This window comes from Tinamus guttatus, unplaced genomic scaffold, assembly GCF_059628265.1.
Source record: "Tinamus guttatus ecotype Peru unplaced genomic scaffold, ASM5962826v1 Tinamus_guttatus_pri_ptg000049l, whole genome shotgun sequence".
In the NCBI taxonomy this organism is placed as follows: Eukaryota; Metazoa; Chordata; class Aves; order Tinamiformes; family Tinamidae; genus Tinamus; species Tinamus guttatus.
Window position 1 is genome coordinate 703,554 of NW_028288583.1, and position 27,167 is coordinate 730,720.

At 56.9% G+C, this 27,167-nt stretch overlaps 4 protein-coding genes across 4 annotated transcripts; 2 read left to right on the forward strand and 2 right to left on the reverse strand.

The window, feature by feature from the left end:
* Nucleotides 1–2,113: 2,113 nt before the first annotated feature.
* On the reverse strand, nucleotides 2,114–6,589 carry ADIPOR1 (adiponectin receptor 1). Its single transcript, XM_088539804.1, has 7 exons — nucleotides 6,445–6,589; nucleotides 5,815–5,934; nucleotides 5,120–5,291; nucleotides 4,571–4,757; nucleotides 3,242–3,429; nucleotides 2,435–2,628; nucleotides 2,114–2,336 (listed from the first exon to the last, which is right to left on the reverse strand). Exons 1-7 carry the CDS (start codon nucleotides 6,580–6,582, stop codon nucleotides 2,208–2,210), a joined length of 1,128 nt encoding a protein of 375 aa, XP_088395930.1. The 5' UTR covers nucleotides 6,583–6,589; the 3' UTR covers nucleotides 2,114–2,207.
* A 1,266-nt stretch (nucleotides 6,590–7,855) lies between these two features.
* On the forward strand, nucleotides 7,856–10,339 carry LOC104576849 (tetraspanin-18-like). Its single transcript, XM_088539805.1, has 7 exons — nucleotides 7,856–8,043; nucleotides 8,241–8,435; nucleotides 8,766–8,840; nucleotides 9,146–9,244; nucleotides 9,438–9,617; nucleotides 9,788–9,871; nucleotides 10,292–10,339. Exons 1-7 carry the CDS (start codon nucleotides 7,987–7,989, stop codon nucleotides 10,337–10,339), a joined length of 738 nt encoding a protein of 245 aa, XP_088395931.1. The 5' UTR covers nucleotides 7,856–7,986.
* Nucleotides 10,340–10,842: 503 nt separating this feature from the next.
* On the reverse strand, nucleotides 10,843–14,780 carry UBE2T (ubiquitin conjugating enzyme E2 T). Its single transcript, XM_088539839.1, has 6 exons — nucleotides 14,637–14,780; nucleotides 14,054–14,208; nucleotides 13,454–13,559; nucleotides 12,873–12,971; nucleotides 12,376–12,459; nucleotides 10,843–11,044 (listed from the first exon to the last, which is right to left on the reverse strand). Exons 1-6 carry the CDS (start codon nucleotides 14,778–14,780, stop codon nucleotides 10,922–10,924), a joined length of 711 nt encoding a protein of 236 aa, XP_088395965.1. The 3' UTR covers nucleotides 10,843–10,921.
* Nucleotides 14,781–15,835: 1,055 nt separating this feature from the next.
* On the forward strand, nucleotides 15,836–26,628 carry LOC104576850 (cryptochrome-1). The gene is made up of 11 exons (XM_010224255.2): nucleotides 15,836–15,849; nucleotides 17,794–18,214; nucleotides 18,913–19,029; nucleotides 20,686–20,833; nucleotides 21,444–21,584; nucleotides 22,369–22,539; nucleotides 22,703–22,843; nucleotides 23,388–23,539; nucleotides 24,637–24,734; nucleotides 25,340–25,450; nucleotides 26,486–26,628. Exons 2-11 carry the CDS (start codon nucleotides 17,802–17,804, stop codon nucleotides 26,581–26,583), a joined length of 1,590 nt encoding a protein of 529 aa, XP_010222557.2. The 5' UTR covers nucleotides 15,836–15,849; nucleotides 17,794–17,801; the 3' UTR covers nucleotides 26,584–26,628.
* The last annotated feature ends 539 nt before the right edge of the window (nucleotides 26,629–27,167 follow it).

A 27,167-nucleotide genomic window follows, 5' to 3' on the forward strand; every position in this document is an offset into this window, starting at 1 on the left:
GGCCCAAGTGGAGTCCTGTAATCCTTGGGCCTGGACAGAAGTGAATTTTCTTTGGCTCTTCCCCGACACGCGGCGTTAATGAGCAGCACGGGAGGTGGCTGGTGCTGAGCCTTGGCCCTGGCAGGTTTAGGTGGCAGCACAGGCCTCAGCTTAAGGCAGTGAGTACCTCTCCACAGAGCCATGCTTTCCGCCCGAGGTGAATATTACCTGGAGAAAACGCAAGCCTGGAAAAATTACTTCCAGCAGTAGCTTTTTCACTGTGTTCTCTGCTTCCTAGTTGATTGCCCCGCAAAGGAAGTTGTGCAGTTAAAGCAGACTCTCTCTGCTGGGACTCCCCGGCTGCGGCGCAGCGGCCTTCCTGCAAACTGTCCCCAGGTCCCCTCTGCTGAGAGGCGCCCGCTGGGCCGTCCTGCTGGGGGCCGAGCGCGGAGCTTCGGCTCCACCGCTGCCTCCCTGGGCTCCCGCGCCGCTCCAAAGGGAGCGGTGCAGAGAGCTTCCCCTCCTAGAGGTGCTCGAGGAGGAGAGAGTTGGAGGAACCCAGAACAAAATGAGAAAATAAGCCAGGTCTTGTTGCCAGTTCTTGGTAGAAGGTTCATACTCACCTGTTGCTTTCAGAATATTCTCTGAGCCACTCCTGGACTTTTGCTCTGCCCGGGGAGGGGCTTAATCACATTCCCCTCTGTGAAGGAGCCCCCTGCGACCGGGGAGTAGGAGGAGAGGAGGGGTGGGCTGTGGAAGTGCCCAATGCGGGGGTTGGGAAGGGGGATGGAGGAACGTGTGGCACCCGCACACGCCAGCGAGAGCCCAAATGCAGCTCCTAAGTCCTGGCCCTCAGCCCGTTTCTATGGCCTGGGCCATCCCAAACCCCTCCAGGACTGCCCTGCCTGGACTCCCCAGAGTCTCGGGCCCTGCTGTTTAGCTTAGTTGCTGTGAGGTGGAATTTTCAAAACTAGAAAAAAAAAAAAAAAAAAACCCTCAGTGTATCTGGGTGTTTGTGCAGCTGGAAGTTGTGCCTTGCTACTCGATTCCTTGGGCAAAGAGGGAAGACAATTTGGGGACTTTATGTCCCTCCTGTTCTGGGGTGGGCTCCCGGCCCCAAGAAGGGGCCAGTCATGGGTATTTAAGAATGATTTACACTCAGTGGTGCCTCCCCTGCTTATTAAGCACATGATTTTTCTGTGCTCTCTCCCTGGGAATCAGAGCTTTCCAGCACTGCCCAAGCCCCTGGGCTGCAGGAACACAGGAACCGCTTGAGGGGTTTATTCACCCAGGTCTTTGGGGTCCCTGACGCCCAGTTTGAGGGTTTTATTTACCCGGCTGTTTCTTGCACCTCCAACCGATCCTCAGGGATGGTGCTGGGGAGGGGAACCGTGACTCAACGGGAGCCGCTTCCCGCTCAGCCTGTGCAGGACAGGGCATGAGCTGAGCTCTCCACACCCGCCCGGAGCCCCCAAGAAACGAGACGGACGCGGCCGGCACGACAATAACTATTGACCTTTTTATTTCAATCGGCTACAGCAGCTCTATGTTCTCCTAAAACACTGTCCTTCCTTCACTACCCACAGACCGCCAGGGAGCCGAGCGCGCTGTGGTGGCAGCAAGTCTTCTTAAAGCTCAGTATTAAATATTAAATATTCTCTCATTTAATGTTTACATTACTTTGTCAAGGAGGAAAAAAAAAAAAAAAAAAAAAAACGACAAAAAAGACAATTAAAACTTAAGTTACATGAATCTGTGCCCGTGCCCTGAGCAGCAGCGCCAGGGGCTGCGGGGCAGCCCCAGGAAGGCACCGCTGCTGCAGAGGGATATGCAAAAGCTCCGGCCTCTGCGCGCTGCGGTGCCCAGCAGGGCTGTGCCAGGAGCAGGGGGTTCCATTTCCTTTCGGGAATGGGATGCCCGGACCGAGTGGGTGACTCCGGCACAGCGAGAACCGGCGGGAGGCGGCGAGGCTGGAGCGCGCGGCCAGGCTGCCCCCGGCCCCTCCTCTCAGCCCCAGCAAAGTGCATGGGAAAGGGGGAGGATTTGGTCAACAGGAACTTCAATAAGAATTTTTCTGTTTCTTTTTCCTCTCTCTTTTTTTTTTTGGAAAAAAAGAAAAAAAAAATCTGAACAGTTTTGAGTCTTCCTTTGATTTTTTTTCTTTTTTTTAGCAAAGACAAGAATTTAAAAAGCACTTAGGAAGCTTGTACTAAAATCACCAGCTGTTCTCAGAGCAGAGAGTCATCTGTGCACCCGCCTTCGAGTCCGTAACGGAATTCCTGCAAGTTGGAGACACCATAGAAGTGGACAAAGGCCGCGGCCACCACGAGCACGTGGAAGATCTGATGAGACTGGAACTGAGAGGGAGGAAGCAAAAAGTAATTAAAAAACAGCCCTTGGAGCGGGTCTCCATGCCGGGGCAGAGCAAAGTGCGCGTTCCTGCTCCCACACTCACCCAGATGTCGAACTTGCCCGGGAAGAAGCGCTCGGGGATGCGGGCGGCGTAGAGCCCCGCGCCCGTGATGTACATGACGGCCATGAGGAAGAACCAGCCCATCTGGCCGACCGTGGTGGCCTTCACGAAGCCCTCGGCGATGGTGAAGTGCATGGTGGGCACGACGCCGCTCAGCCCCAGCCCCAGGAAGACGCCTGGGGGGCGACGAGAGATGAGCGCGGGCAGGGCCGGCCTCGCGCCCGCTCCCCCCGCACACCCTCACCCCGGGCCCCAACTCCTCGAGCCCCAGGCTCTTCATCCTTCACTAAACGTGGGATTCCCGCTGCACAGAGGGCTCTTGGCGCTCAGCGAAGCGGCTTTCACCTGCTGGGAGCCGTTTTGGAGGCCGCAGCCGCGACACCTCAACCCCAGGAGCTGCAGAGCAGCGCCCGGCCGCAGCCTCCGGGGAGGCAGGTCCCCGAGTGGGGCGGACGAGGCCTCTGCTCCTCTCTGGCTGAGTTGTAGCTTCGCGTTGCCAAAGCCCTTCTCAGAGAAAGCGGCTTCGTGCGGCGCAGGCTTCCCAACCACCACTTAACGGGGCTATTTTTAAACTCTGCCTGCTCCAAAACTCAGGAGCGCCGAGCGCCAGGGCCTGCCGTGCAGACAGCAGCAGCAGAAGACCCCTCGCTGCGGGGCAGTGCGGTGCTCAGCAGGGACCAATTCCACACGTGTTTTGGGGAGCCCCGTCGAGCATCACTGCGGGATCCCGGCTGGGCAGAGCCCCGGGGAGCAGCTCTCCGAGCGGAGCCACGCGCAGGACTCTCCTACCTGCTCTCGTCTGCCTGTGCTTGGGGGTCGCAAACCGGTCCCACTGGGCGACGATGATGGCCGAGATGCCCAGAACGCAGACGATGGAGAGGTAGATGAGTCTTGGCTGCGGGGAGCAGTAGAACGAGTAGTAGAGCCACGGGACGAAGCTCCCCATGATCAGCAGTGCAATTCCTGAATAATCCAACCTGGGTGCAAAGACAGAGAGTTACGGGGGAGCCTGGAAACTAGTCCCCAGCCCGTGTCCCCTTGGTCGGTATCCACTACCCTGTCTGCGCCCTAACGGAACTGCCAGACGAAGGCAAACAAGAGCCGGAGCAGCGGGAGAAGGGGCACGGGCAGCTCTTGCCCACAAAGAGAGGGGGAGAAGATCCCAGCTCCTCTGGCAGGTGTAAGTGGAGCTTGGCAGGAGCGCGAGGGGCAAACGGCACTTGCCGGATCCGCAGGAAGCGCCCGGAGGGGCCGTGTGCTTGAGCCGCCGCAGCAGGAGGCCCTGCCCCTATGGACTCGGCTGCTGCTCTTCTGAGCCAAGCGCTTCCCATCTATCGGCCCAGGGACTGTTTCACCCCAAGACGCAGCCACTTGCGCTACCCCCCGTCAGCGCCGCGGCGGCCGTGCCCTCCCCGTGGCTGCAAGGACGGCCCCGCTCAGGGCACCGCGACCCTCTCGGGTTGGAAGCCGTGAGCCCACAGGACACGGCGGGTTGTGCAGAGGAGACTGGCCGGGTTTTCCCGCACCTCTAAACACCCCGGGGGCATCCGCGTGTGCCGGGGCGCAGCCAGGGCCTTGCGACCGCTCCCCGCACCACGAAGCGGCTGCGGGTTCGTTCCGGGAGCAGCTTCCCCCATGCGCTCCCCGCGGAGAGCGGCTCCGGCCACGGCCCAACACGACCCCTTGGCTGGCAATCCCACTTCGTTGTTTTCCAGTTGGATTTTAAGCCAACCAAAGGGACCAAACCAAAGGTTTTGAAACCCCCTTGGAAACTGGGAGCTCCCTGGTCCCCTTTTTTGTCCCATAGATCTGAGACTCCCCCTGCCCTCTCGTTTCCCTGCCATGAGAGGCCTGAAGGCCCTGGGCCCCGTGGGGATCGCGGCGGTGCCCGTCCTCGCAGACCCGCAGCCTCGGGGGGCTTTAGGGTCAGCAGCCTTGAGGTGCCCCTGCACTGCCAGGGCCAGCTGAATTGCCCCCAAATCCCTGGATTCACTCAGCTCTCCCTCCTTCCGGCTCTTCGCCACGCGGGATCCGGCAGCGCAGCACTTCCCAAGAGGAAACGCCGGGGGAAGCACAGGCTGCCTCCGGGATCGCTCCACCGCCCTTTCGCCGACTCACTTGGAAAACGTCCGGGAGACCTTCTCCGAGTGACAGTAGACAGTGTGGAACAGCCAGGAGAAGCTGAGGCACAGCACAGCTCCGAGGAAGAACATCCCAAACACCACCTTCTCCTGGAGGGGAGCCATGAAGTACATGTTGGGCCGCAGCATGGTCAGGATCCCCAGGCAGAGGAACAGCACGAAACCTGCGGACAAGACACGGAACCCACAGACCATTAGGGGAGGCAGGACCAGGGCAGCCCAGCGGGCCCCGTCCGGCGTCGGCAGAGGAGGGATGTGGACGAGGCAAACATATTGCTCCTGCAAGGAAGTGCCCTCCTCCCTCCGCACTGTCCTGTCCTGTTCCCCAGAGCCCCAGGCTGCAGCTGCCCCAGGTCAAGCTGTGTTTGTGGTGGCGCAGGGAGAAGGTGAAAGGCTGGATCCAAGGTGAAAGGCTGGATCCAAGGTGAAAGGCTGGATCCAAGCACTCGCGGAACCGGCCCTGGAAGGATCTGCGGCCCCCTGGAAGCACCGCGCGGCCAGCCAGCCACGAGCCCCCTGCAGGCACCTAGCAAGTGTGTCCAGATGTTGCCCGTCTCTGTGTGTATTCGGAAGATGCTCTTGAAGCAGGCTCGGAAGGAGGGCATGGGAGGCCTGTGTCCGTGCAGGAGGTAATCGTTGTCCTTCAGCCAGTCGGGCAGCACGTCGTAGGGGATCACGCGCCAGCGCCCTTCCCACACCTGCAACACAGGGCTCCGAGCGCTCGCCAAGGGCTCGCGGAGCTTAGAGCTGCACGTGGGGCAGAACCGCAACCCTCCCCTGCACGAGGGGCTGAAAAGGGCCCCATAACTCTGCTCTGGAAGAGGAGGTTCCACTTTTGCAGCCTCAGACACCCCCAAAACCACCCCCATCCCGCAGGGGCCTCGCAGCAGCCTCCCCAGGGGCCATGATCCGCACGTTGTGCTTCCCACCCCAGCCCCTCTCTGCTCCCCGTGGCAGGGAGCTGCCCGCAGGGTCGGAGCCTGGTGCCAGAGCCGCCCTGCGCCCTCTGCCATCGCTCACCCGCACCGGGGCTGAGCGCTGGTGCTCGGGAGAGCCGGCAGCACCGCAGCCCTCCTGGCTGCTGCCACCCACTTCCCACGTTGCTCCTCAGGGACGCGGCCAGGAGGGAGCAGAGGGCGGGCAGAGCCGCTCCCCACCACCCCGGGGCCCGTGGGCTCCTCTCCTTCCCAGGACCAGGAGAACCACCGCGAGCTCCAGCACCTTGTACACGAACTCCTCCATCTTCTCCATGGCGTGGTGAGCCTGCAGGGGCAGCGTCAGCACCCGGACCACCTCCTCCTCCTCCTCCTCGCGGGCTGCCGGCCCCGGCTGCTCTTCGGCCTGCAGGGAGAAGCGCCGGGAGGAGCCCGTTCCGGCTGCGCGGAGAAACGGGAGCCCCGGAGAGCGGCCAGGCTTCCCTGGGAGCCCCCGGGGGGATGAGCAGGCCCCGCCGGTCACCGGCGCTTACACAACGCGCTCCTGTCTTACCCGTCTCGGCCGCTAATCCCAGATTTGCTCTTGTTCAGGGGTGGGATGGGAGCGGGGGAGGCTGCAGCCCCAGAACCCACTTGTTCCCGGGGAGGCCGCCCGCCCCTCGCCGGGATGCCCGGCCTTCCCAGCGCTCTCCCACAAGGACAAGCCCCGTTTTCCTCTCCTCTCCTGTAGCCGCTTCGGGAAGGTGTTTCCCATCCTGGGGGGCCGCAGAGCCCGGGCATCCCCCAACCCCCCCCAGCTCAGCCCGGGGCCGCGGGACAGGGGCAGGTTCGGGCAGCCCCGGGGGCTCCGAGCCGCTGACGGGCTCAGGCCGCGTTTCCAGGCTACTCCCCGGGCGCGGGCAGGGCTGGCCCTTACGGCGGCGGCGGCCCCGCGCTCGCGCTTCTCCACCAGCAGCGGCCCCAGCTCGGCGAGCTCCAGCTGCGCGCGCTCGCGCCCGCCCGCGCCGCCCAGCGCGCCGCCCTGCGCCGCGGCCGCGGCCTTGCGCGACGTCATGGCGGCGGCGGCGACGGCGGCGGCCGGGCCCTCGGCGTCCGTGAGGCGCCGCGCGGCGGGGCGGGGAGCAGAGGCGGTGCCGGTGGCGGTGCCGGTGGCGGTGCCGGCCCCGTCCCGCTCCCGCGCTCACCGGCCGCTACATCCCGCGCAGGGGCGGTGACAGCGGCCCCGGAAGCAGCCCGTTCCCCCAGCGCCGCTTCCGGCCCGCCGCGCCCCGCCCTGCCGGGGAGGACGCCAGTGAAGGGGGTGGGGCTAGGGTCTCTCCTATTCTGATTGGCCAGCGCTTCCGTCACTCGCTGTTTCTCTCCGCCCCGCCGGCCGCGCTGATTGGACGAGGGGCGGCGGGGGGGGGGGGCGCTCTAGCCCGGCGGCGCCGCTCTGTGGCCAAGCGAGCGGGCGCCCCCTGGGCTCCGGGGGAGCCGCCGCCGCCGCCGGGAGTCCCGTGATGGCGGCGACGGGGGCGGCGGGTCCCAACACCTCAGCGCGGGGGGGGGGGGGAGCGGAACCGACATCCGGGGCCCGAGGGCCTGCTGATGAACGGGGGGGAGGGGGGCGCGTTGCCATGGCAACGCGCCCCGTCACCATGACAACTTGCCCTGTTACCACGGCAACGCGAATCCGCCATGGCAGTGGCCAGGCCCGGGGCCTGCGCCAGGGTGGCCGCTCGGGCCGGGCACGACGCGACGGTTGGCGGGAGCAGCCCCGCGGCCGGCGCTTCCCCCGGGGCAGCCCCCGCTGCTGTGGCCGCCATCCCTGGGGCGCCGCCAGCTCCACTTTCGTTGCTGGCCACGGGCCAGCGTGGGTGACCTGAGCTCCTGGGAGCCTCCCTGGCCCTGTTGCCACCTCCCCGCCCAACGCGGATCCTGTTGCCCATCAATGATTCATGGCGCTGCCGGCCGGGGCTTCTCGGGGGGCTGCTCCCACGGGACGGGGGGGATTTGCCAACCTCTTCGTCACGGAGAGGCGCGCTCGGTCCCGGAGCTGCTTGGTGGTGCCTGGGTGCCCCGCTGTCGGGTGAGTGCCCGGGGGCTGCAGCGGTTTTGGGGAGCAGCCGGATGCGGGCAGAGCTGCAGGGCTGCGGGGTGCCCTGCGGACGCGGCTGGGGGGGCACAGGGCTCAGCTCCGCTGGGGGATGCTGCACCATTCCCAAATCCCTAGGGAGGATATGGGGACTTTGAGCCCCTTTCCACACGTGGGGCTGCCCGGGGAGCCATTTGCTGGGAGACGGGCTCCTTCCAGCCCTTTCCCAGCCTGTCCCCATGTGTCTCCCACCACGGCGAGGCAGGTGCAGCCTCCTGCCGCAGCCGGGCTGCAGGGTGGGTGCCGGGACCGGCCGTGGGCCCGGGCTCTGCTCTCCCCTCCACAGGGACGGACGGCGCCGCCGCGGGACTCCCCGGCGTCCCCATGGGCGTCTTGAGCTGCGTCAAGTACCTGATGTTCATCTTCAACGTGCTCGTGTTTGTGAGTCCCCCGGGGCCTGGGGGGGCAGGATAAGGGCAGCTGGTGCCAGGATGGCCGGTTCCATCCGAGTGGAGCCACTGCCTGGGACTTGGGGCTCTCCCAGGCTCAGGACATAGGTGGCCGCAGTGGGAGGTGACCCAGGAGACGTCCAAGTATCCCCAAGGTCTGGTCCCTGCTGCCTGTGACGTGTCCCGCAGGCCGGGGGGACGTGCCTGTCAGGTGTGGGCGTCTGGGTGGCCGTGGACCCGGCTGGTTTCCAGGACATCGTGGCTGCCAAGGCGGTGCTGAGGGCGGGCGCCTACCTGCTGCTGGCCGTGGGCATCGCCCTGGCGCTGCTCGGCTTCCTGGGCTGCTGCGGGGCCCTGCGCCGGAGCCGCCCGCTGCTGCTGGCGGTGAGCGAGCGGCGCCGCGGGGAGCGCGCGGGCCGGTGCCCCGGCCGTGGGGCGTCGTGGGGGAGTGGGGTGCTGCAGGATGCTGGGGGCCGCAGGATGGGGAGCAGCACCAGGTGAGCTTGGAAATGTCTTTTCCGAGACAGCTGCCATAATTTCTTGGCTGTTCCCTGCTGTTTTTAATGCTCCCCCAAGCTGCACGCTGGTCCCGCTCGCTGTGCGCCTCTGGTCACGGTCTCGGGGCAGAGGGGATATTCGCAGGCAGGAACAGCCGGAGCGAGGTGTGCTTGGGGCTGGGCCAGTTTCTCACCCGTCCATCTCTCTGCCTTCCAGTTCTTCATCCTCGTGAGCCTCGTCTTCGTCACGCAGCTTGTGGGCGCTGTCCTCTTCTTGGTGCACTGGAAAGAGGTACCGTCCCCTCGCCCGGCCGCGGTGCCCGGCACGGGCATCCCACGCGTGGTCCCAAGCCTGTTGGCAGCGAGGCAGGAGCAGCTCGGGGATGTCCTGCCTCACCCTCACCCTCACTGCGAGCACCTCGGGGCCACCCTGAGCCTGGCTGGCCCTGCCCTGTGGCGGAGAGGGATCCCCATGTCCCCTCGCAGGGGCGATGCCCGGGCTGGGGCAGTGCTGGGTGTGGGTGGGCACAGGGGTCCCTGTGGCCCCCACACCTGGGGCTGGTCCTGGGACACCTGCAGAGCACCTGGATCCTGCAGATCAGCCCAGAGCTCTTCCTGGCTGAGCTGCGGAGGAACTACTGCGGGGATGAGGATGCAGAAGTCTTCTCCACGGCCTGGAACACCGTCATGATCACGGTGGGTGGCCACCGGGCTGCCGAGGGCCGGGAAGCACCCACGGGCCCTGCCTCAGGGGCACCCTGTGCACGGGGAACCTGCTCACGGGCCCCACAGAGCAGCCGAGCGTGCCCGCTTGCACGGGGCGATGCCCTCCCCGAGCGAAGCCCGTGGCGTTTGGCAGCACCTTGACAGCCTTTCCCTTCCCTTTCAGTTCTCGTGCTGTGGCGTTTCAGGGCCTGAGGACTTTGGGAATGGGTCCCGCTTCCAGGAGCTGCAGCCAGGTTCGCCCTGGCCGCGGGCGTGCTGCACCCGCCATGGGCTCCTGCAGGCAGGCGAGCTGCTGGGCTGGGAGCGCTGCCGCCAGAGGAGCCCGGGCTACATCCACGAGCAGGTTTGGGCGGCATCCACAGCACCAAAGTTCCCAAATCTCCGGCTCATCCCATCCCACTGCAGCGCTCTCTGCGCCATCCTGCTCTCTCTCAGACCTTAGCGTCTCTCCAAAGCTCCCTGCGGGAGGCAAGAAGCCCAAGGGAGCCCCTGAGTCTTCTCCCTGCACCGTAGGGCTGTTTCTCCACCATCAGCGGGACCTTGCAGAAATACACGTCCATCCCCGGGGCCAGCAGCCTGGCCGTGCTGGCCATCGAGGTACTGAGGTGTAACCCGGGAGCGTGTGGGGAGCCGGTCACCCTGCTGGGGCTCTGCGCTCGGAGGTGCCGAATCTGGAGCCCCGGCGCCTCCTGCGGCCACCGCTCGGGTTGTCCCCAGGGCAAGATGTGAACATGTCCCCGGCCTGCGCGCAGCCGAGCAGAGGGTGCCGGAGGGAGGGCTCCTGGCTCGGGGGCGGCAGGAGGCGACTGCGGCGCGGGCCGGGGCAGGCGGTGCCTCTGCGCTCCCGGCCTTCGCCGCGCAGCGCCCGGCCCGCGGGCGCAGGCAGCCCCAGCCCTCGGCCCTGCAGCGATGCAGCCGGGAGCAGCTGCCCTGGGGTCCTGGAGCCCCCGCGCGCTCCCGTTCCAGCCGCGCCGAGGGCCCTGGCAGGGAGGTGACGGCTCCCCGCTCCTCCTGCAGATCTTCGCCATGTTCTTCGCCTTTTGCCTCTACTACAACTTTGACTGAGCAGGACGCTGCTCCCGGCCCCTGCGGGTGCAGCAGCAGCCCGGGGCTCTCCCTCCCTTTGTGCATCAGAGCCCAGCTCTTCCCTTCAACCCTGGAGTTGTTTCCCCCAGCAGGCAGGAGCCTGGAGTCCTGCAGCTGCTCCGTGGTCAGCTGAGGACTTGCTTTCCTTGGAGAGGACACAGGTTAAATGTTCCTCACGGACAACCCTGCAGTCTCACTAGAGAAGAGTTTCCGCAGTTTCACCAGCTCACACGCGTCTCCCGTTCAGCTTCTGCTTTCAGCTTGCTTTGACGCAGAGGGAGCACGCGGGGAGCCGCAGCGCTCGATCCCATCCTCCTCCCTCCAAGGGAGCGCTGGAGATCGAAAGCCGAATTGGCTTTTCCAGCTTTGCTTTCTGCAGCGTGACAAACCAGAAGAGAAATGCAAATAAATTAAAGCTGTGTTTTATTTATGAGAACTATTCACAAAAGGTAGGAAACAGAGAAAATTAAACTGGCTACTGCTACAGAGCCATTCAAAGATTTAATTATAGCTAAATAAAGCTCTAAAAAGAACAGAACAGTGCACAGCCACGAAAACCGCTTAAGGATCCAGGCGAGATTTCTTCTCCTTCTCAACAATATTACTCCCTTTTCTTTTTGGTCCGATAGGTTCTTGGGTCCTGGTTTCACTTTGGTTTGTCTTCTCTTCCAAAGCTTTGGATGCCTGAGATAAGAAGAAATACAAGCAGTGGGTTTGAATAATTCAGTTTTACAAGCTGTCAGCTCCGCTGCGTATTCCCAGCGCTGCGTGGGTGTGCGCACCTCAGAACATCCTGCGCTCCACAAAGACCAGAATGTTTTTGCTTCCAGCGTTTATGCAGAAGCCCTTAATTAGCCTGCTCCCACTGCTGGAAATTTAGGGAAGGGGAAATGAACAGTACATCCAGCCACAGTAGCGGCCACAGGAGATTTCACAAGTACAAGGAAAGCAGAGGGACATTTTTGACAAAAAAAGCAGTTTTGTCTGTGCTAGAAACATTTAGGAGCTAGGTCTCCATGGGGCTGTGTGTGCTACTGTAAAGGTCTCTTCATGTTTTGTCCTTCTGTCACCTCGCAGCAGTACTGGCCAATGTGCTTGGCAGGGTTGGAGTAGCGAGCACCAGCCTTGGAGCTTTCAGGTTTATAAGCAAAAACCAAACCAAGCCATTCCTTTCAGAGAAAGCACCTCATCCAAATGAGCTGCAGGGAGAGAAAACAGCCAGGCAAAGGAGAAGGCCTGAACAGGAGCTTCCAGAGACTTTTCAGAGCAGCTTTATTCCTGCTTAAATGCAATTTATTTTTACGAGTCTGTGAGACAGGTCATGGTACAGATGGAGACAAGAAAATAGGAAGGGTGACAGCAGGAAGGCTGCATTCCACTGGGAATTGGGGAGACTAGTCAGTGTTGGAGAAGACGTTTGCAGTAAGAAGGGGAGGAAAACAGCATTAGCTGAGCCCAAGGCACAACCGCAGTGGAAAATTGATGGAAATTTCACCTAGCTGGAGGGTCTGGGGAGCAGAAATGCCACTTAAGCTGCTCCATGGCCAAGGCAGCAGCTCCACCTGCTGTTACCAACTCACAGGTACTCAGCCCAGCTCTTCCCAGCGAGCTGAGTATTTGCCTGGCAACAGGAGAGGCTGGAACAGAGCCCTGCCTTGGATCAAACTTCCCAAAAGGCCAATGCCTTCCCCAGTCCCTTGGGAAGGGAAGACGTTGTATGACTGTCACCCTCCATGTGCTGTGAGAGCCCCAAGGATCTCCCCTAGAGGGGGGCGCAAAGGAGACACCTGCTTCCCCTCCTCTATCCACAGGCTTCAGTCACTACATGAGATACTGCAAAGTGAAGCTACTCATCTTTTAAAAAAAAATAATAAGGATAATAAAAACCACCATCCAAGAATAGGGAGGGCAGGAGGAAAGACAGCTGCTTAGGAGAGACTCACAAAATTATTTTGAGAGAGGCAAATTCAGGGAAGAAACTGCAAATGCAGCAGCGACAGCGTCATGTTTCTTACCCTGTTCTGCTGGCTCGCGTATTTCTTAGTCCACTCTCTGGCATTGATCAAGAACAGCTGCTTGTTGTACTTATACTCTGAGGACTACATGTTAGGGAGCAGGACAAAGACAAGAGACTTGAGTTAATACCAGCATCATGCAGTGCGAGATACGGAGAGGCTGATACTCAAGTCTGGCTTTAGAACCATCCCCAAAACACTACAACCATCCCCAAAACGCTACAGTCACCAATGCAAAGCACCAATCCACTTAAAAAAGAGGAATGTTGCCCATTTTGGTCTCTTTTTCCACTGTTGGCATGAGCTATCACATGTCCTGGCTGCTTGAGGAGAAAGGCAATCACGTGCACAGGCCTGACCCAGGTCGGAATGGTGCCAGTGTAATCCACCAGCGCGCAAATGCCGGGTGAGCAAAGGAAGGCCGGCCCGAGCCCGGCGTGCTGCTCCGCCAAATCCGTGTGCAGGGACCCGGGAGGGGAAGCGAGGGGCTCACGTACGATGTCTGCCATGAGCGGGTCGTCCGGGTTGGGCTCCGCCATCAGCAGCTGTATGGAGGTCAGCAGCGTGGAGATGTTCAGGGATGGCCTCCACGCACCCTTCGCAGAAACAGGGCGAGAAAAGCAGTTACACAGGAAGCAACCTGCGCACAGGCTTCCTAGGGAAACCTCGGCTTCCCCGGGAAACCTCGGCTTCCCCGGCATTCCCCCGCCTCCACGCGCCCAGCGGCGGTGGGAACAACCTGCGGGAAGTGGAACGGTTCAAAACACCTGGTCTATTCTCAACACACAGCTCCACCTTGCTGAGGAAGCCCAGCAGAGAACCACAGGTTGTGCCCTACATATCTGTGCCATGTCAGTGTTGGGACATCCAGTCTGGCTTTCCAGAGGGCTACCTAACACCCGCTGGCTACGTTCCAGCCTCGAAACAAAGGAGATGCCTCACGCGAGCTTCACCCGTGTGTCCCTATGTACGTAAGTCAGTGGCAGCAGACATTTAATAAGGCTTTTACAGGCAAAAGATAAGGAGCTCGGTGTCCTCTCTGGGCTCGCTTACCCTTGCACAGGTAGCACTATCTTACCTGTGGAGGTAACTTAAGAACATCCAGACAAATCCTTCCAGCGGAGTCTATGTTAGGATGATAGATAGGGGTCAGAAAGCGAATCTTTGGGGGCTCAAATGGGTATCTACAAAGGATAAGCATCAAAAAAAAATACATATATATATATATGTGTTTGTGTGCTGTACTCCATTTGCTACATCAGCCAAGCAGTGGCATCGCTTCCTTCTCCCACCATGCGCTAAGTGATGCCCTTTCCCACAGATTTTCGGAGGAAGCAGCGCTATGCCTGGCCACTCGGAGGCTTTCAGCTGTGCCCAGCCATCACTTCGTACATAGATGGTTTTTCAGGAAGAAGCAAGCAGCATAGGGAGGCCTGCTCGTGGCTGAACTACCTCTCCGGAAGCTTTGAAGCGATGCAGTTAAGTTAGAGCTAATCGGCACATTCTTTGCAAGGAGGCTCAAGGAAAGACCCAAGCAGGAGCACTCTGTGTCCAATAAGCTAATCCTGCTCTTTAGCATACTTATCCCAAACATCTTTCACGAGTTAATGTATATTTGAAGGAAAAAACGCTATGCTACCGACTTTGCTGGAGTAATTTCATGCCACTGCCCACTTACCTTTCAGGAACAACTATTTCCAGGTTGAATATTCCCTTCTCATATGGTGTGTCTGCACTTCCTAAAATCTCTTTAAAAAAAAAAAAGAAAAAGAAAAAGAAAATATAATTAGGTTGAGCTTTTCTCTTCACACTTTGGCCAACTCTAGATGCCTTCTGCCATTGCAAGTGCCAGTTTCAACTTTGGAAGGAGACAAAGAGCAGCTTCCAGTCTACGGGCTGTGATTTATCAGCAGCTGGAGGACACGAGAGGGCCCAGGACATGCTCGGGGCCAAGAGGTGCCCTTTTGCACAAAGGCAGAGAAGCGTTTAGGGCACGGTTAAACCGTCCAACGCTGCTGCTTTTAACGTTCCTTCTCGCTGGCAGAGCTGAGGATGAGCTTGTGCCAAAAGCCCTAGATGAAACGGTGCTAAGGGGAGAGCTGAACTGTGCTCTGCGCCCCAGAGGTGCCGAGACAGGAGCCCCGGGCGCCTCCCACGGCCACGGCGAGGGATAAACCTGCCCCTCGCCTGCGCGCTGCGGAGCAGAGGCCGAGGTTAGAGCTGGATGCTCTGCTGAGCTGAAGGGCAGGACTGAGCTGTACCGAGGGGAGCCCCCGCAGCCCCCGGCCCCACGTACGGGCGTGCAGCTGGCCCGGGCGCTGCTCGCTTGGCCAGCAGGTCACCCCGGGCGGCGGCTCGGCCGCCAGCAGCGCCAGCTCCCTCGCGAGCCGCGACGCTCTCTGCATCCCGGGCTCCGGCGGGACGGCAGCGGCGGCGGGGCCTGCGGGGACGTGTGGACATTGACCCCAGCACCCCCTCCAGCGCCAGGGGGGTGAATGCCCCCCCCCCCCCGCATTCACCTTCCCCCCCTCGCCGCGGGCTGGGGGCTCCCCTCAGCCTAAACACCCACCCCCCCATGGGCTGGACCCCAGTCCCCAGTCTGCCCCCCCCCCAGTGACTCCCTCCTCCCACAGCGAGGCCCCCCCTTCCTTGACTCGCCCCCCCCATGTATCTACCCCTTCCTGTGAGGCCCCCCTCCCCTGCCCCCCATACGTATCTAACCCTCCCGCTACGAATCAACGCACCCCTCCCCCCTCGTCCTGCTTCCCCCCACGTCGGAGCCCCCATTCCCCGCCTCCCCCGCCATGACCAGGACCCTCCTCCCCGTCCTCAGTAGCCCATGGCCAAGACCCGCCCCCCCCCGGAACCCCGCGACTGACCGGAGCCCGGAGCCCGGACCCCTCCCGGCCTCACCCCTCCCCACGGCGGCGGCTGGCGGAAAAGGGCGCCCTGGCCCCGCTGCCTAGCAACGCCGGAGCGGCCTCCGCCCCCGCCCAGCAAAAGCGGCGCTGAATGGGCAAAAATAAATCCCACCCCCCGCGGCGGGCGCCCGGTTTCGAAGTGGAAGAGCGCCGCCATTGGAGGAGCCCCGCGGGAGGCCGCGCCGCCATTGGAGGAGCCCCGCGGGAGGCGGTGCCAGCCACGCGCCCAGGGCAGGGCCGCGCCTCGGAGGGGGCGGGGTCTAATCTAGCCCCGCCCCCAGGGGCTGGGCGGGAGGCGGCCGCGGGGGCGGGGGCGGGGGCGGGGGCGCTGGCTCCGCGGCGCTGCCCCCTCCACGCTGACAGCGCGGCGGGAAAACACCCCAAAACCACCCAAAATAAAGCGGCGTTGGCCCTCCCCCGTCCCGGCCCCCCCCGGGCCGCCCGGCGCGTCAGGCCCCTCCTCTGCCCCCGTGAGCCGCCCTTACATAAGCTGCGGCCGAGGCGGCCACGGGCCGGGCCTGGTCCCCGCGGCACTCGGGGCCGGAGCGAGGAGGTAACGCGGGCAGCGGCCGCGGGGCCGGGGTCCCCGGGTCCCCGCGCGCGTCCCGCGCTGCTCCGGGGAGGTCGAGCAGAGCTGCCCTCGGCTCCATCCTGTCTGCACCGGGTTCCGCAGTGGGGCTGGTGCGGGAATAACGCGCGTTTTGGGTTCGCAGCGCCGCTCAGCCGCTCCGCAGTGACGGTGATTTCACCTCGGGGGCCCCCAAGCACCGTGTGCGGAGCCGGCGCACAACGTGCCTGGGTGACCTGCCAGTTGGGTGACACCCCTGCCAGGATGTCACCGCTGCTTCCTCAGCCAGCAGGCCATGCCTCGATGGGATAAACGGGAGCGCGGCTGCAGAGGGGACTGCGGCCCTTGGAGTTCTCCTTCCTGGGGCAGCCTGGGCTGTGCAGGCGGTTGGGAGCTCCTTGGGCTCCTCTTCATTCTCCTCCTCCTCCTGCAGCATGAAACCCTCGGTCGCCCCTGACACTGAGCCCCGCGTGTCGACGCGTGCCAATGTGCCGCTCTCCAGGCGTGTCCCAGCCTGTCCCCGCGTTCCCACCGCCGCCGGGAGCAGCGCGGGAGGCTGCTGCGCTCGGCGGGCGCTGCTCGCGGCCCCGGTGCCCAGCGGGAAGCGCTGCCCGGCGGGAGCCGTCGTGGGGGCTCCTTCCCCCCGCGGAGCCGTCACCAGGGCCCAGTGACCCCCACGGTGAGGCCGAGTCCTGCAGCTCGGAGAGGAGCGGGGCGCCGGGTGCATTTGTTGATTTCCCATTCCCAGAGGTAACGTGGGCAGGGGGAGCAGCCTCCATGTCAAGATAAAAGGGATAAATCCCAGCCTGGGGGTGGCTCCTTCAGGTCCCCCTCTGTCAACCCAGCCCAGGGGGTCTCCCGTTACCCTGTGCATGAGGAGCCCCCAGAACTGCCCCCGGGCCCTGGTTGCTCCTGCCCCATGCTGGTGGTGGCCCATGGGCTACACGGGGCCCTGGCACCCTGTGCGTGGGATGACCCTGCAGACCCACCCAGGGCCCTGTCCTGGCAGCGGGCCCATAGGCTGTGTGGAGCAACTCCGGAATCCACGCTGGGGCAATTTCATGGACGTGGGGACCATCTGGGGGCTCTCGCTGTGATCAGCAAGCCCAAAACGCCAGCAGGGCACCAGGCAGCGGGAGAAGCCGCCTCGTTTTTCCTGTCCTTCCACCAGGAGCTGGCAGGGAGGTGCCAGGGTCTCCTCCCTGTTGGCTTCAGTGCGGGAAACGAGACTCGACGCAGAGCCCAAACCACCTTCTGTGGGGCCGGTCAAGCTCCTGGCTGTGGGCTGAGCAAGCGCGTGGTCGCCTAGTTGGCGAGCAGAGCAGGTTGGCTGTGGAATACTGCGTGCTTCCGCGCTAATCTAATCTCTTCTCCTTGTATTGCTGGAAAGACCACCTTGTTGCTGGGCAAGGAGCTTCCCTCCTTGCGCGTGGCCGTGGGGAGGCGGTGGAAGGAGCAGGCCGGGAAGGTGTCGCAGGCACAAGGCCGAGGTGCTGGTCGTGGCTGCTCCTTGCGCTGACTCTGTCGCCCCATGGGCAGCGGTGGGGCAGCTCTGAGAGCTGAGCTGGGGCCTCCTGCAAGTTCCTTGAGCTCTGCTGAAGTAGTTCAAAGGGACATGAGTGGGGGCTAGGCCTCCCCTCAGCTTTGGTGTTAGAGTAGGGGGTGGTTTTGCGCAGTTATTGCCATGCAGCCCTGCTACAGGGTGAGGAGAGCTCCTGAATGACGGGAGCTGGTGGGTAGGTGTGTGCTGGAGAGGAGCAGCTTGGGCCCGTTTCTGCTTTCTTCTCTCATGAAAGTTTACTACAGAACAGACTTCCCATGGGAAGGTCTGAGTGTTGCTCAGAGCTCTGTTTCTAAAGATTAATTGCCTTGGTCTTTAATGGAGATTGGGAATCCCAAAAGACCACGGTTCCCCTTCTCTTTTGACAGATCCCGGGATGCCTCATCGCACCATCCACCTTTTCCGCAAGGGGCTTCGGCTTCACGACAACCCCACGCTGCTGGCTGCGCTGGAGTCCTCGGAGGCCGTGTACCCCATCTACATCCTGGACAGGCCCTTCATGATGTCCGTGATGAACATAGGGGCTCTGCGCTGGCATTTTCTGCTGCAATCCCTGGAGAATCTGCAAAAAAACTTGTTACACCTGGGCTCTTGCTTACTGGTTATTCAAGGAGAGTACGAGTCTGTCCTTCGAGATCATGTCAAGAAGTGGAACATCACGCAGGTGACTCTGGATGCGGAGGTGGAGCCGTTTTACAAAGAGATGGAGGCCAAAATACGAAGTCTAGGGGAAGAGTTGGGATTCAAAGTGCTTTCTTTGATCAGCCACAGTCTTTATGATGCCCAACGGTACGTGATTGCCCCGGCACCAAGGAGGTGTCTTGAAGGTTTATTGTAGATTTAACAACTATCAGGCAGAAAAAGGCAACTGTTTTGGTTCTTCTAGATACTCAGGTGTTGCTTTGGAGAAAACAGGGTACAGTTTTCAGATAAGCCTGGTACTGCTTGCAGGAGAACTTTTTTGTGTTGCTCTGCTGCAAGCAAATGTGAGTAGTTTTGGTGCATGTTAGGATGTTGGTTTGTGGTTTGAACATAAGGAGTTCATTGACTTTTTTTTTCCCCATTTTGACACTTTAAATCACATCAAATCCTTACATTAGCCACTCCTTTAAGCAGAGTGAAGGAAAGCAATTCTCCTACACATTTAACAGGATTTTATATGATTTTGTGTCTGTATGTGTTTGTATGTTCTTTGCTTTGATCTTTCTAAACAACTTCATTGTTTAGATGCTATTCAGACCCAAATGACTGAAGGCACAAATTAAGAATAATTGGAAGGTAAATCAGTAATAATTCAAGCAATCTGAACACTGCAGTCCTGGAAAGTTTCTAATTCTTGTAACTGAACAAATAAAAATCCATCACTTCTGTATTCACACCTACAAACTGGGGCTGTTCCAGCCTGTACTGCTGCCTTCCTATTCACTGACAGTTCCAGTCTCCCTCTTAGTCTATGTTATTGTGAAAAACGATGTTGTTTTATTCAGGATTTTGGACCTGAATGGTGGGACTGCCCCGTTAACGTACAAGCGGTTTCTCCACGTTCTCTCTCTGCTTGGGGACCCCGAGGTGCCGGCCCGAAACCTTGCAGCTGAAGACTTCCAGTGAGTAACACCGAGCCAGCAGGAATAGCAGGCCTTCTCCTTCCGCAAGAAGAGCTCTAGCTAAATGATAATTGTGTGCTTTCGATGTTACGCTGCATTATTTTTATGCATGGGGGGTTATAGATTTATACACACAGGGAATATGACGCTTATCCTTTAGGCTTCTGTTAGCGGGAGGGCAGAGCAGATGAGAGGTGACAATGTCCAAAAACTTCAGCTTTTGTGAGGCACATTTAGACAAACTTTTACAGCTACGTAGAAGTTTAACAGAGGGCTGGCTAAAGGATCATGGGTCCCTTTCTCTAGCCCTGCGACGAATCCCAGGTTCAAGGCAGGACTTGGGTGGTTTGCTCTATGTGGGAAGTTCGGTGGGATAATTATGCTGTTCCCTTCCAGTTTTGTCTTCTCTCCTCCCCTCTCCGGTGTGGGAAGGATGGACCAAGCTCGTGTCTCTCAGGACTCGAAGCTCTAAGTCGAGGATGGTCTATTTTAGCCCTGCATGAGGAGGGGTTAGTGATTCCACGGGAGGAAATATTGGGGCAGGACAGTTGAGCAATAAGATCCTGCAAGGATTGGGATAGATCAGTTTCTGGAATTTCTTGCACTGTTTTTTTTTTTCCCCCTAATTTGTTTATTCCCACACTTTAAAATTTAATTTTATTTTTTTTAACTGATGATGAGAGATAAGTGTGCTTCCTGGCAGGCCAGTGCTGCGAGAGCTGCACTGGTCCCTTCCTCTGTAGGTGTCTGCACCAGAGCTGAGCTCAGTTTTTCCAGGTGGGTAGAAAGATTTCTGTTTGTCCTGATCTCTTGCCGAGAAGTTGGGATGCTGCCAAAACTCTCCCAACCCTCTTTTTCTCTTCTGTCTTTTGCAGGGGGAAAATTGCACTTTGGTGCCCTGGTAGCCTCACAGGGGGCAGGGGCCTTGGAGAAGCCTCAGCAGCTGTGGCTGCAGAAGAGAAGTGAGGGGACTGCTCCAAGCCAGAGGCACAGGAGAGCAGGAAGCCACTGGCTGGGGCCAGGAGAGCAGCTGCCTCGGTTAGGAAGAAGCAGCTGGGATGGTGGCACGGGGAGCTGCTCTGCTGTGTGCGCTGTGAAGCCTCTGCCAGCGCCACCTCTCCCCACAGACACAGGGCTGGAGGGGGACAGGCCCTTGGGGGCAGCGCTCGTGCCCCGTGTTTATGTCACGAGTCGGAGGGGCCTCTCAGCTCTCACACACGAGGTGGCAGTTGTGGGAAGCTGGAAAGAAGGGGCCTCCCAGCTCCCGCCTGACGTGGCCGATGAGAAGCCAGAGGCAGGTTTGAGCTGTGGAGGCCCAGTCTGCACAGGCGCCTCCCTGGGTTGTTCCTCTTGCTCCAGTTTAGGCTAGGGCCCAATTCGGTGCTGCGGCCTTTCGTGCCACAACTTTTCTTGGCCCGCTTGGCCTGGACCCAGGTGTCTTGGAAGGTCTGTTTTGATTCCTGCTTGCCTGGAGTAGTCACAGAAAGAGCTCGCTCTTCCCCAAGGAAAGTTCCTGGGGTTTCTGGCTCTGCTTGTGCTCCGCTTTCCTCTGAGTGTGCTGTGACCGAGATCCCCTCGGCATGTGGAGTGGGCAGGGGTCTGTTCCCCCTTTTGGCTCTGGTTCCCTCTTTGAAAGAAGCTTCTCTTTCACATTAGGAGATGTAGGCCCCCTGACCTGTGCCTGGCTGAGCATTACAGAGTGCCTCTCCCTGTGGATTTGAAGATCCCCACGGAGAGCCTCTCCCCCTGGAAAGGAGGGGAGACTGAAGGGCTGCAGCGCCTGGAGCAGCACTTGATGAACCAGGTCAGTCCTGATGTTGTGTGTGAAGCTAGTGGCTCCGGGCTGATTCCAGTTAGTGTCAGACTCCCCCCTGCTTGTGGCTGCATTGACCGCAAGAAGCCACTTGGCCCCGCTGTCCTCTGCTCCATCTCTGGTTTTCCCTGCCAGGGCTCAGCTCCTGAAAGGCCAGACCCGCCTTGGCGATGGCAGTTTTGAAGCTGGCATTTTACCTGCTCCTAATTTAATAAAGTGTAAAATATCTTGAGGTGGTGCTCTTGTACCTGGAGAGCTATTTCCTGTCACACAAAATCACCCAGCTCGCTGGGGAACACAGAGCTTTCCAGCACACGCAGACCGTGGGACACAGCCTTGAAGCTGGGCTTGGAGGAGGCTGAGCTTGTTGGAGATCCTTTGGAATCCTTTGAAGAGCCTTTGGTGTATTTAGAAGAGGATGGCAACCTGGCCTCAAGATTTTGTTATCCTTGAGGACAATGTTTGTTGGTGGCCTAGGCGATAGGGCTGCTTTCCATATGTGGCATTGAAGAAGCCGATAGCTGGGAGCTTTTCCCTGTTTTATTGCTGGATGTGTATCACTTTGCACTGCTTAAACCCTGCATTTCTCTTTTTGTTTTAGGGCTGGGTGGCAAGTTTCACTAAGCCACGAACGATTCCAAATTCCCTTCTTCCAAGCACCACAGGCCTGAGCCCATATTTCAGTTTGGGCTGTCTGTCGGTTCGCACCTTTTTTTATAGGTTGTCAAACATTTATGCTCAGGTAAGCAAACATTTGACTAGAGTCAAGCAAACACAATGCTCCTACATGTCTGGCATGATGTGATGCTGGGATTTAACACTGAAATAATTTGAGTGCAGCAGGTGGATACCTACTGCAAACAAAAATGCTGCTCTACTAATGTTTTCTCACCGTGTCCTAAAAAAATCTGTGAAGTACCTTTATAGGTTTTGTGAAACACCTATAATTGTGTAAGGCTTTTCTTAATTAAGTTCTAGAAATATGAAAAATAGGCAACAATGACAGCTGGAAACAGCAGGGAATCTCAGGAAAGCTGAGCTAAAATAAAAGCATTTTAAAGTGTCAGCCTGGTGTTTAATGAGTTTTTAGACTGTGTGTTTTCATCTTAAATCTTTTAACTGTAGCACAAGCTGACATCATATTCTGAAATCTTGATTCTTAAGAAGAAAATATGTTTGGAACCAACCCAGGGGTATCTGAGATGGGGCTGAGACACCTGAATTCAGCTAGCCGAGCAGTTTGCATGTTGATAAATGTATGTTGGGTCTCAAAACACTGCAGTGTGATTCTGCACTGAAAGCTGGATTGAGAGCACTTGAGGAAATACTGAGTCTAGTGAGCTCAGATTCCCTTGTTTTTGGTGCAGAAAGTATTGCCTCACATCTTGAGTTCTTTGGCTTTCGTGCTGAAGTGCTGTAAAGCCTGTGGTGTCATTATTCATCTTTATTTTATGGGTTTGGTATGTACAAAATAAGTGGAAGTGCAATGATATGCCTGGACTGGTGCTCTGATGCATCTTTTGCAGTCCAAACATCATTCTCTGCCTCCGGTGTCACTCCAAGGACAGCTTCTGTGGAGGGAATTCTTCTACACGGTGGCATCAGCAACACCAAACTTCACCAAAATGGTTGGGAACCCCATTTGCCTTCAGATCAACTGGTATGAGGATGCAGAGAGGCTCCACAGATGGAAAACGGTAACAAACTGCATGGCCCCAGCTGCTATGGTTTGGTTTGGAGCTTTTCCATTATCCGGGATTCTTCCGTGCTGGCCTCTTGAGACGGGACTTAGAGCAGTGTGTGGGGAACTGGTGCAACAAAGCCCGGTGCTGGAAGGCTGATGTTTCTTTCCCATCTCAGGCTCAGACGGGGTTTCCATGGATTGACGCAATTATGACCCAGCTGCGCCAGGAAGGCTGGATTCACCACCTTGCTCGGCATGCTGCTGCCTGCTTCCTGACCCGAGGGGACCTGTGGATCAGCTGGGAAGAGGGCATGAAGGTTCCCATCTGCTCTCTCTTTTTTTTTTTTTTTTGTTTGCTTGCTTCCCCAATCACCCTTTTCATTATGTAATTCTCTATTCTGGCTGATTATGAGAAATCCCTGCAAAAATGTGAATTTGGCTGTAGGAAGAAGCACTGTAGAATAATGATATGTCACTGTTCCTCCCTAGAAATCTCATGGTTTATAAAACTGTTACTTCAAAGTCCTTCACTGAAATGGAAGCTCTGCAGTGCTGGACGCAGTGGTGAGAGGTCATTCCCATCCCTAAGGCCCAATGCTCTTGGATGACAGTGATGCACTGTCCATAGCAGGTGTCAGAGCCAGACCTTTGGAATATGGCTTCCTTGTGTCCTCCTTGACTTCCTCTTGGAAAACTGGAGAGATTTGGAGAGAGTTCCTTGTGTGACAGGGGTAGCTCAGCCCAGTGCCTGCTGTCCTTTTAGCAGCAGCCTCCATCCTTCATCTCCCAGCCTGTCTTTTGGCCACATAAGGAGCCATTTCATTTTTTTTTCTCTCTCCTCTTCCTGTCCCCAAAATGCAGGTGTTTGAAGAGATGCTTTTAGATGCTGACTACAGCATCAATGCGGGGAACTGGATGTGGCTGTCGGCCAGCGCGTTCTTCCACCAGTACAGGCGCATCTTCTGTCCCGTGCGGTTTGGGAAGCGCACGGACCCGCAGGGACACTACATCCGGTAGGGAGATCTGCGGCGCCGTCCGCTCCGGTAGCGCTTCCCTCCTGCAGCCCGAGCAGAGAAACTCGTCAACATGTAGCACAAGCCCTTGTGGAACACGGGTCGTAGCCACGGTCCGCTTAACGCGTAAGGAAACAGGCCAAGGAACAGGTGAACAGACAAAGGAACAGGTGAACAGACAAACCTGTGGTCCTGCAGGTGATAACTTAGAGGGGAATTGCGTCGGTTCGTGAGCGCCCATTGCCTCCTGCCCCATGTTCAGTCGCTGGCCGACCTCTTTTCCTAGACAACTTCTGCAAAGATTTTCACAGTTCCCCCTGCTCCAGTTGTTTCTCACTTAAGAGAAGCGTGGGTTTTATTTCCCACTCTGCTTTCAGTGAGTCACATTCACTTCTAAGCCTTGGTGTCCTTATTTTTAGAATGGAAATAACATTAGTCTCTTCGAGATGTAGCTGATGTCTATTGATCAAACGAGTTATCTATGGAATTACTGCCATTATCTCCTTGTTGCGGTAAAGGTACCGATTAGCCTTGCTCATAATTAGTGGGTGGTTTTACAGCCTAACTTCCACAGGAGTAGGATGTCTTGATGTCTGTCTGAGGAAATAACTCCTTTCCCCTGGTCTCCTCCCCCTCATGGTGCATCTAGCTGTTCCTCCTGTTCAGATGAAGCCCATGCTGACAGAGTTAGGTAGGAAATGACTCCCACTCTGTAAGAGTTTGGGTTTTGTTTTTGAAATTTAAGAAACTTTAGGACAAAATGACAGTGAAAATGTGGAAAACCAAGAAAAAAGGTACAGTCCAAGTTGAAACAATATTTAAATCAACTGCTTTATTCTTTGTTGTAAAGTTAACTTTTGGAAGGTATTACTATGAGATTTCAGAACAGAAAAATAGTTTATTTTTGCAAAATTAATTAAAACTTTACCATTAATTGTAGTATTGATATGACAATCAGGAGTAAACACGACTTTGGTTTATACTTCTCTTATACTTCTATACTTATACTTTGGTTTATACTTCTCTTCTCTTACTTCTCATTAATACTTGTCTACAGGGTTGTGGAAAGAAAACACTGTATTATTCCTATTTTGTAGGAAGTACCTGCCTATACTAAAGAACTTTCCTTCCAAATACATTTATGAACCCTGGACAGCCTCTGAAGAGGAGCAGAAGGAAGCAGGATGTATCATAGGTAACTTTGACAGCATGTAAATGCTTCAGCTCCTGACAGCTGTCCGAAATAAGTATATACATGAGATATAAGTATATACAAGTGGAAGCTACATGCTTCCAGTGAGTAATCCGTTTATCTTCTAAAGTGGATTTATCCAACAGTCTAGCTTCCATCAATTCTCCTCTAATGTTGTTTACTGGAGTCCTATCTCTCTTGCTTCTACTTCATGTTCTAAGCCTATTTTATCACCCCAAGTTGTTGGCTTTGCATTGTTCTGTCTTGGACACTGGCTGTCTGTAAATAGTGTCCGAGTACCTTGTGCTTTCAGGCTTATTCTAATGCATCTTTGAGGAGAGGGCAGGACCCTCATCCTTGTGAATGGATGGGAAACCAAGGCCTAGAGCATCTAATGTAGGGATTTGTCTTCATGTCTAAATGGGAGCTACTTGGACCTCCCGGCTCTTACAGCTCATGGAGAGAGACGGGCAGTGTGGCTCACCCTGCAGAAATGCCCATCTTGGATACCTCATATTTTAGAAAAAGCTGCTTTCTTGCTCTGGTGCAAGATCAGTGAAGTGGCACCGACTTGTGCTGCAATCACTGCTGCCTGTTTGTTGTATCAGGTCAAGATTACCCCTTCCCAATGGTGAACCACAAGGAAGTCAGCGATCACAACCTGCTGCTGATGAAACAGGTCAGAGAGGAGCAGTACAGAACAGCCCAACTCACGAGAGGTAAGAGGTGCTGCAGCACTGTGTGTCCAGTGTGCTGCAGTGCAGAGGCCTTCTTTGGAAAACTGATGGATTTGGGCTTGGTTTTGTCTTCTGGGACTTGGTTCCAAACAAGTTATTTCCTGTCACTCTAGTTATGAGTTGGAACATTTTTTCCTTCGGACACCCAGAGGGATCAGTGTCCCTTTTCTTTTAGCTCTTGTAGGATGGCAGCTGGCTTCTACCTGCTAGAGAAACACTTTGCCAGAAACAGACCTTCTCTACAACACAGAACTTCCCTTGGTCTGCATGCACGTGATTCCCAAGCCGCAGTTTTGCTAGGCATAGCTCCTTCATTCCTTCCCGTTTTATGACAGTCTTCTCGGCTCTGTGACAGGAGATATTTGAGATTCCTATTGTCCACAAATGAGCGAAAAGTCTTTGAGAGAAGGGAGTCAAGACCTTTACCTTTTGACCTTAATTTCTAAATGGTTTAAGCATCTGTAGAGCAAGCCAGTAGTTACCAGATAAGGCTGAAATGCTCAGGCTGACCAAAATTGATTAGATATTTCCAATTGCAGAAAATCCGAAAACCTAGACTCTTTGAGCTCTTTGCCTTGGAAGAGCCCCATGCGAGAAGTGGAAACAGTGTTTTTGTATTAAACAGTAAGGCCGTAGCAACCTCACATGCGTTACAGAAATCCATCGTGCAGCAGTTGATGGGAGTCCCAAGTACTCCTGCATTATTTTGCATGGCCAGATGGAGCTATTTGTTCCTAATTTTGTGCGTGTTATTATATCCTGCAGGTTGTAGAGTGCTACAGATAGAACTAGCTTATGCTGGCAGTTCTCTCTCAAACCCTGTGGTGAAGGGAAGTAAATGTTGCCCTGGTTGCTCTTGGAGATATGGAAATGATGACTCATTTCTCATTTTTTGGACTCAACTCCCACACACTTTTCCTTGTGTGCCTTGTCACTTTGCCTGCTTTGTTGTTGTTGGCTGTAGCACTGAACTCGGAGAAAGTGCAAATTTTAATTCTTGTTTCCTTTTTGTCATAGATGATGCAGACGATCCAATGGAAATGAAGATGAAGCGTGACCACTCTGAAGAAAATGTAAAGAAAGGAAAAGTGGCCAGGACCACAGAACAAACCTAGATCCTGTCGAGGGATTGTACTCTGGGAACAAAAAGTGGCAACTGGGGAGAGCTGGAGACCAGCTGAGGGAACTTAGGAGTTCTTGAATGTTTTTGTTAGTGCAGTTATTCTGAATGAAATTGTTTGTCCCTAAATGGCATTTGTTGCTTAGGCAAGATAAATTCAAGAAGCAACTGGTTTTGATAGGACATGTTGCTGGAGCATCATACAGAATTCAGTTGGTGTTCCTCCAGCTGTATAAATAGTTTTAATGATAAATACCAGTCTTTCCAAAGTGCTAGATGAATACCAGTTCACGAATATATGTACATTACTGTTTTCAGGCATTAGTGATAAAAGTAGGGTTTCACCTCTCTTGCATAGACAGAGATTTAGGGATTTTCAGCTGTGGGTCTGTAATTTCACTGTTTGTGCATACAGTCCCCAGACTTGCAAGATGTGCAAGAATGAAGCCTGTTTTAAGGTTCAGTGTAGTTCCCATGACTTAAATAGGATTCCTTGTGTACTTTAAGGGCAATGTTGCACAGTATTTTGCTGAGTCATGTCTGATGTACAACTTCTTTCATCATAACTGTCCTCTGGCA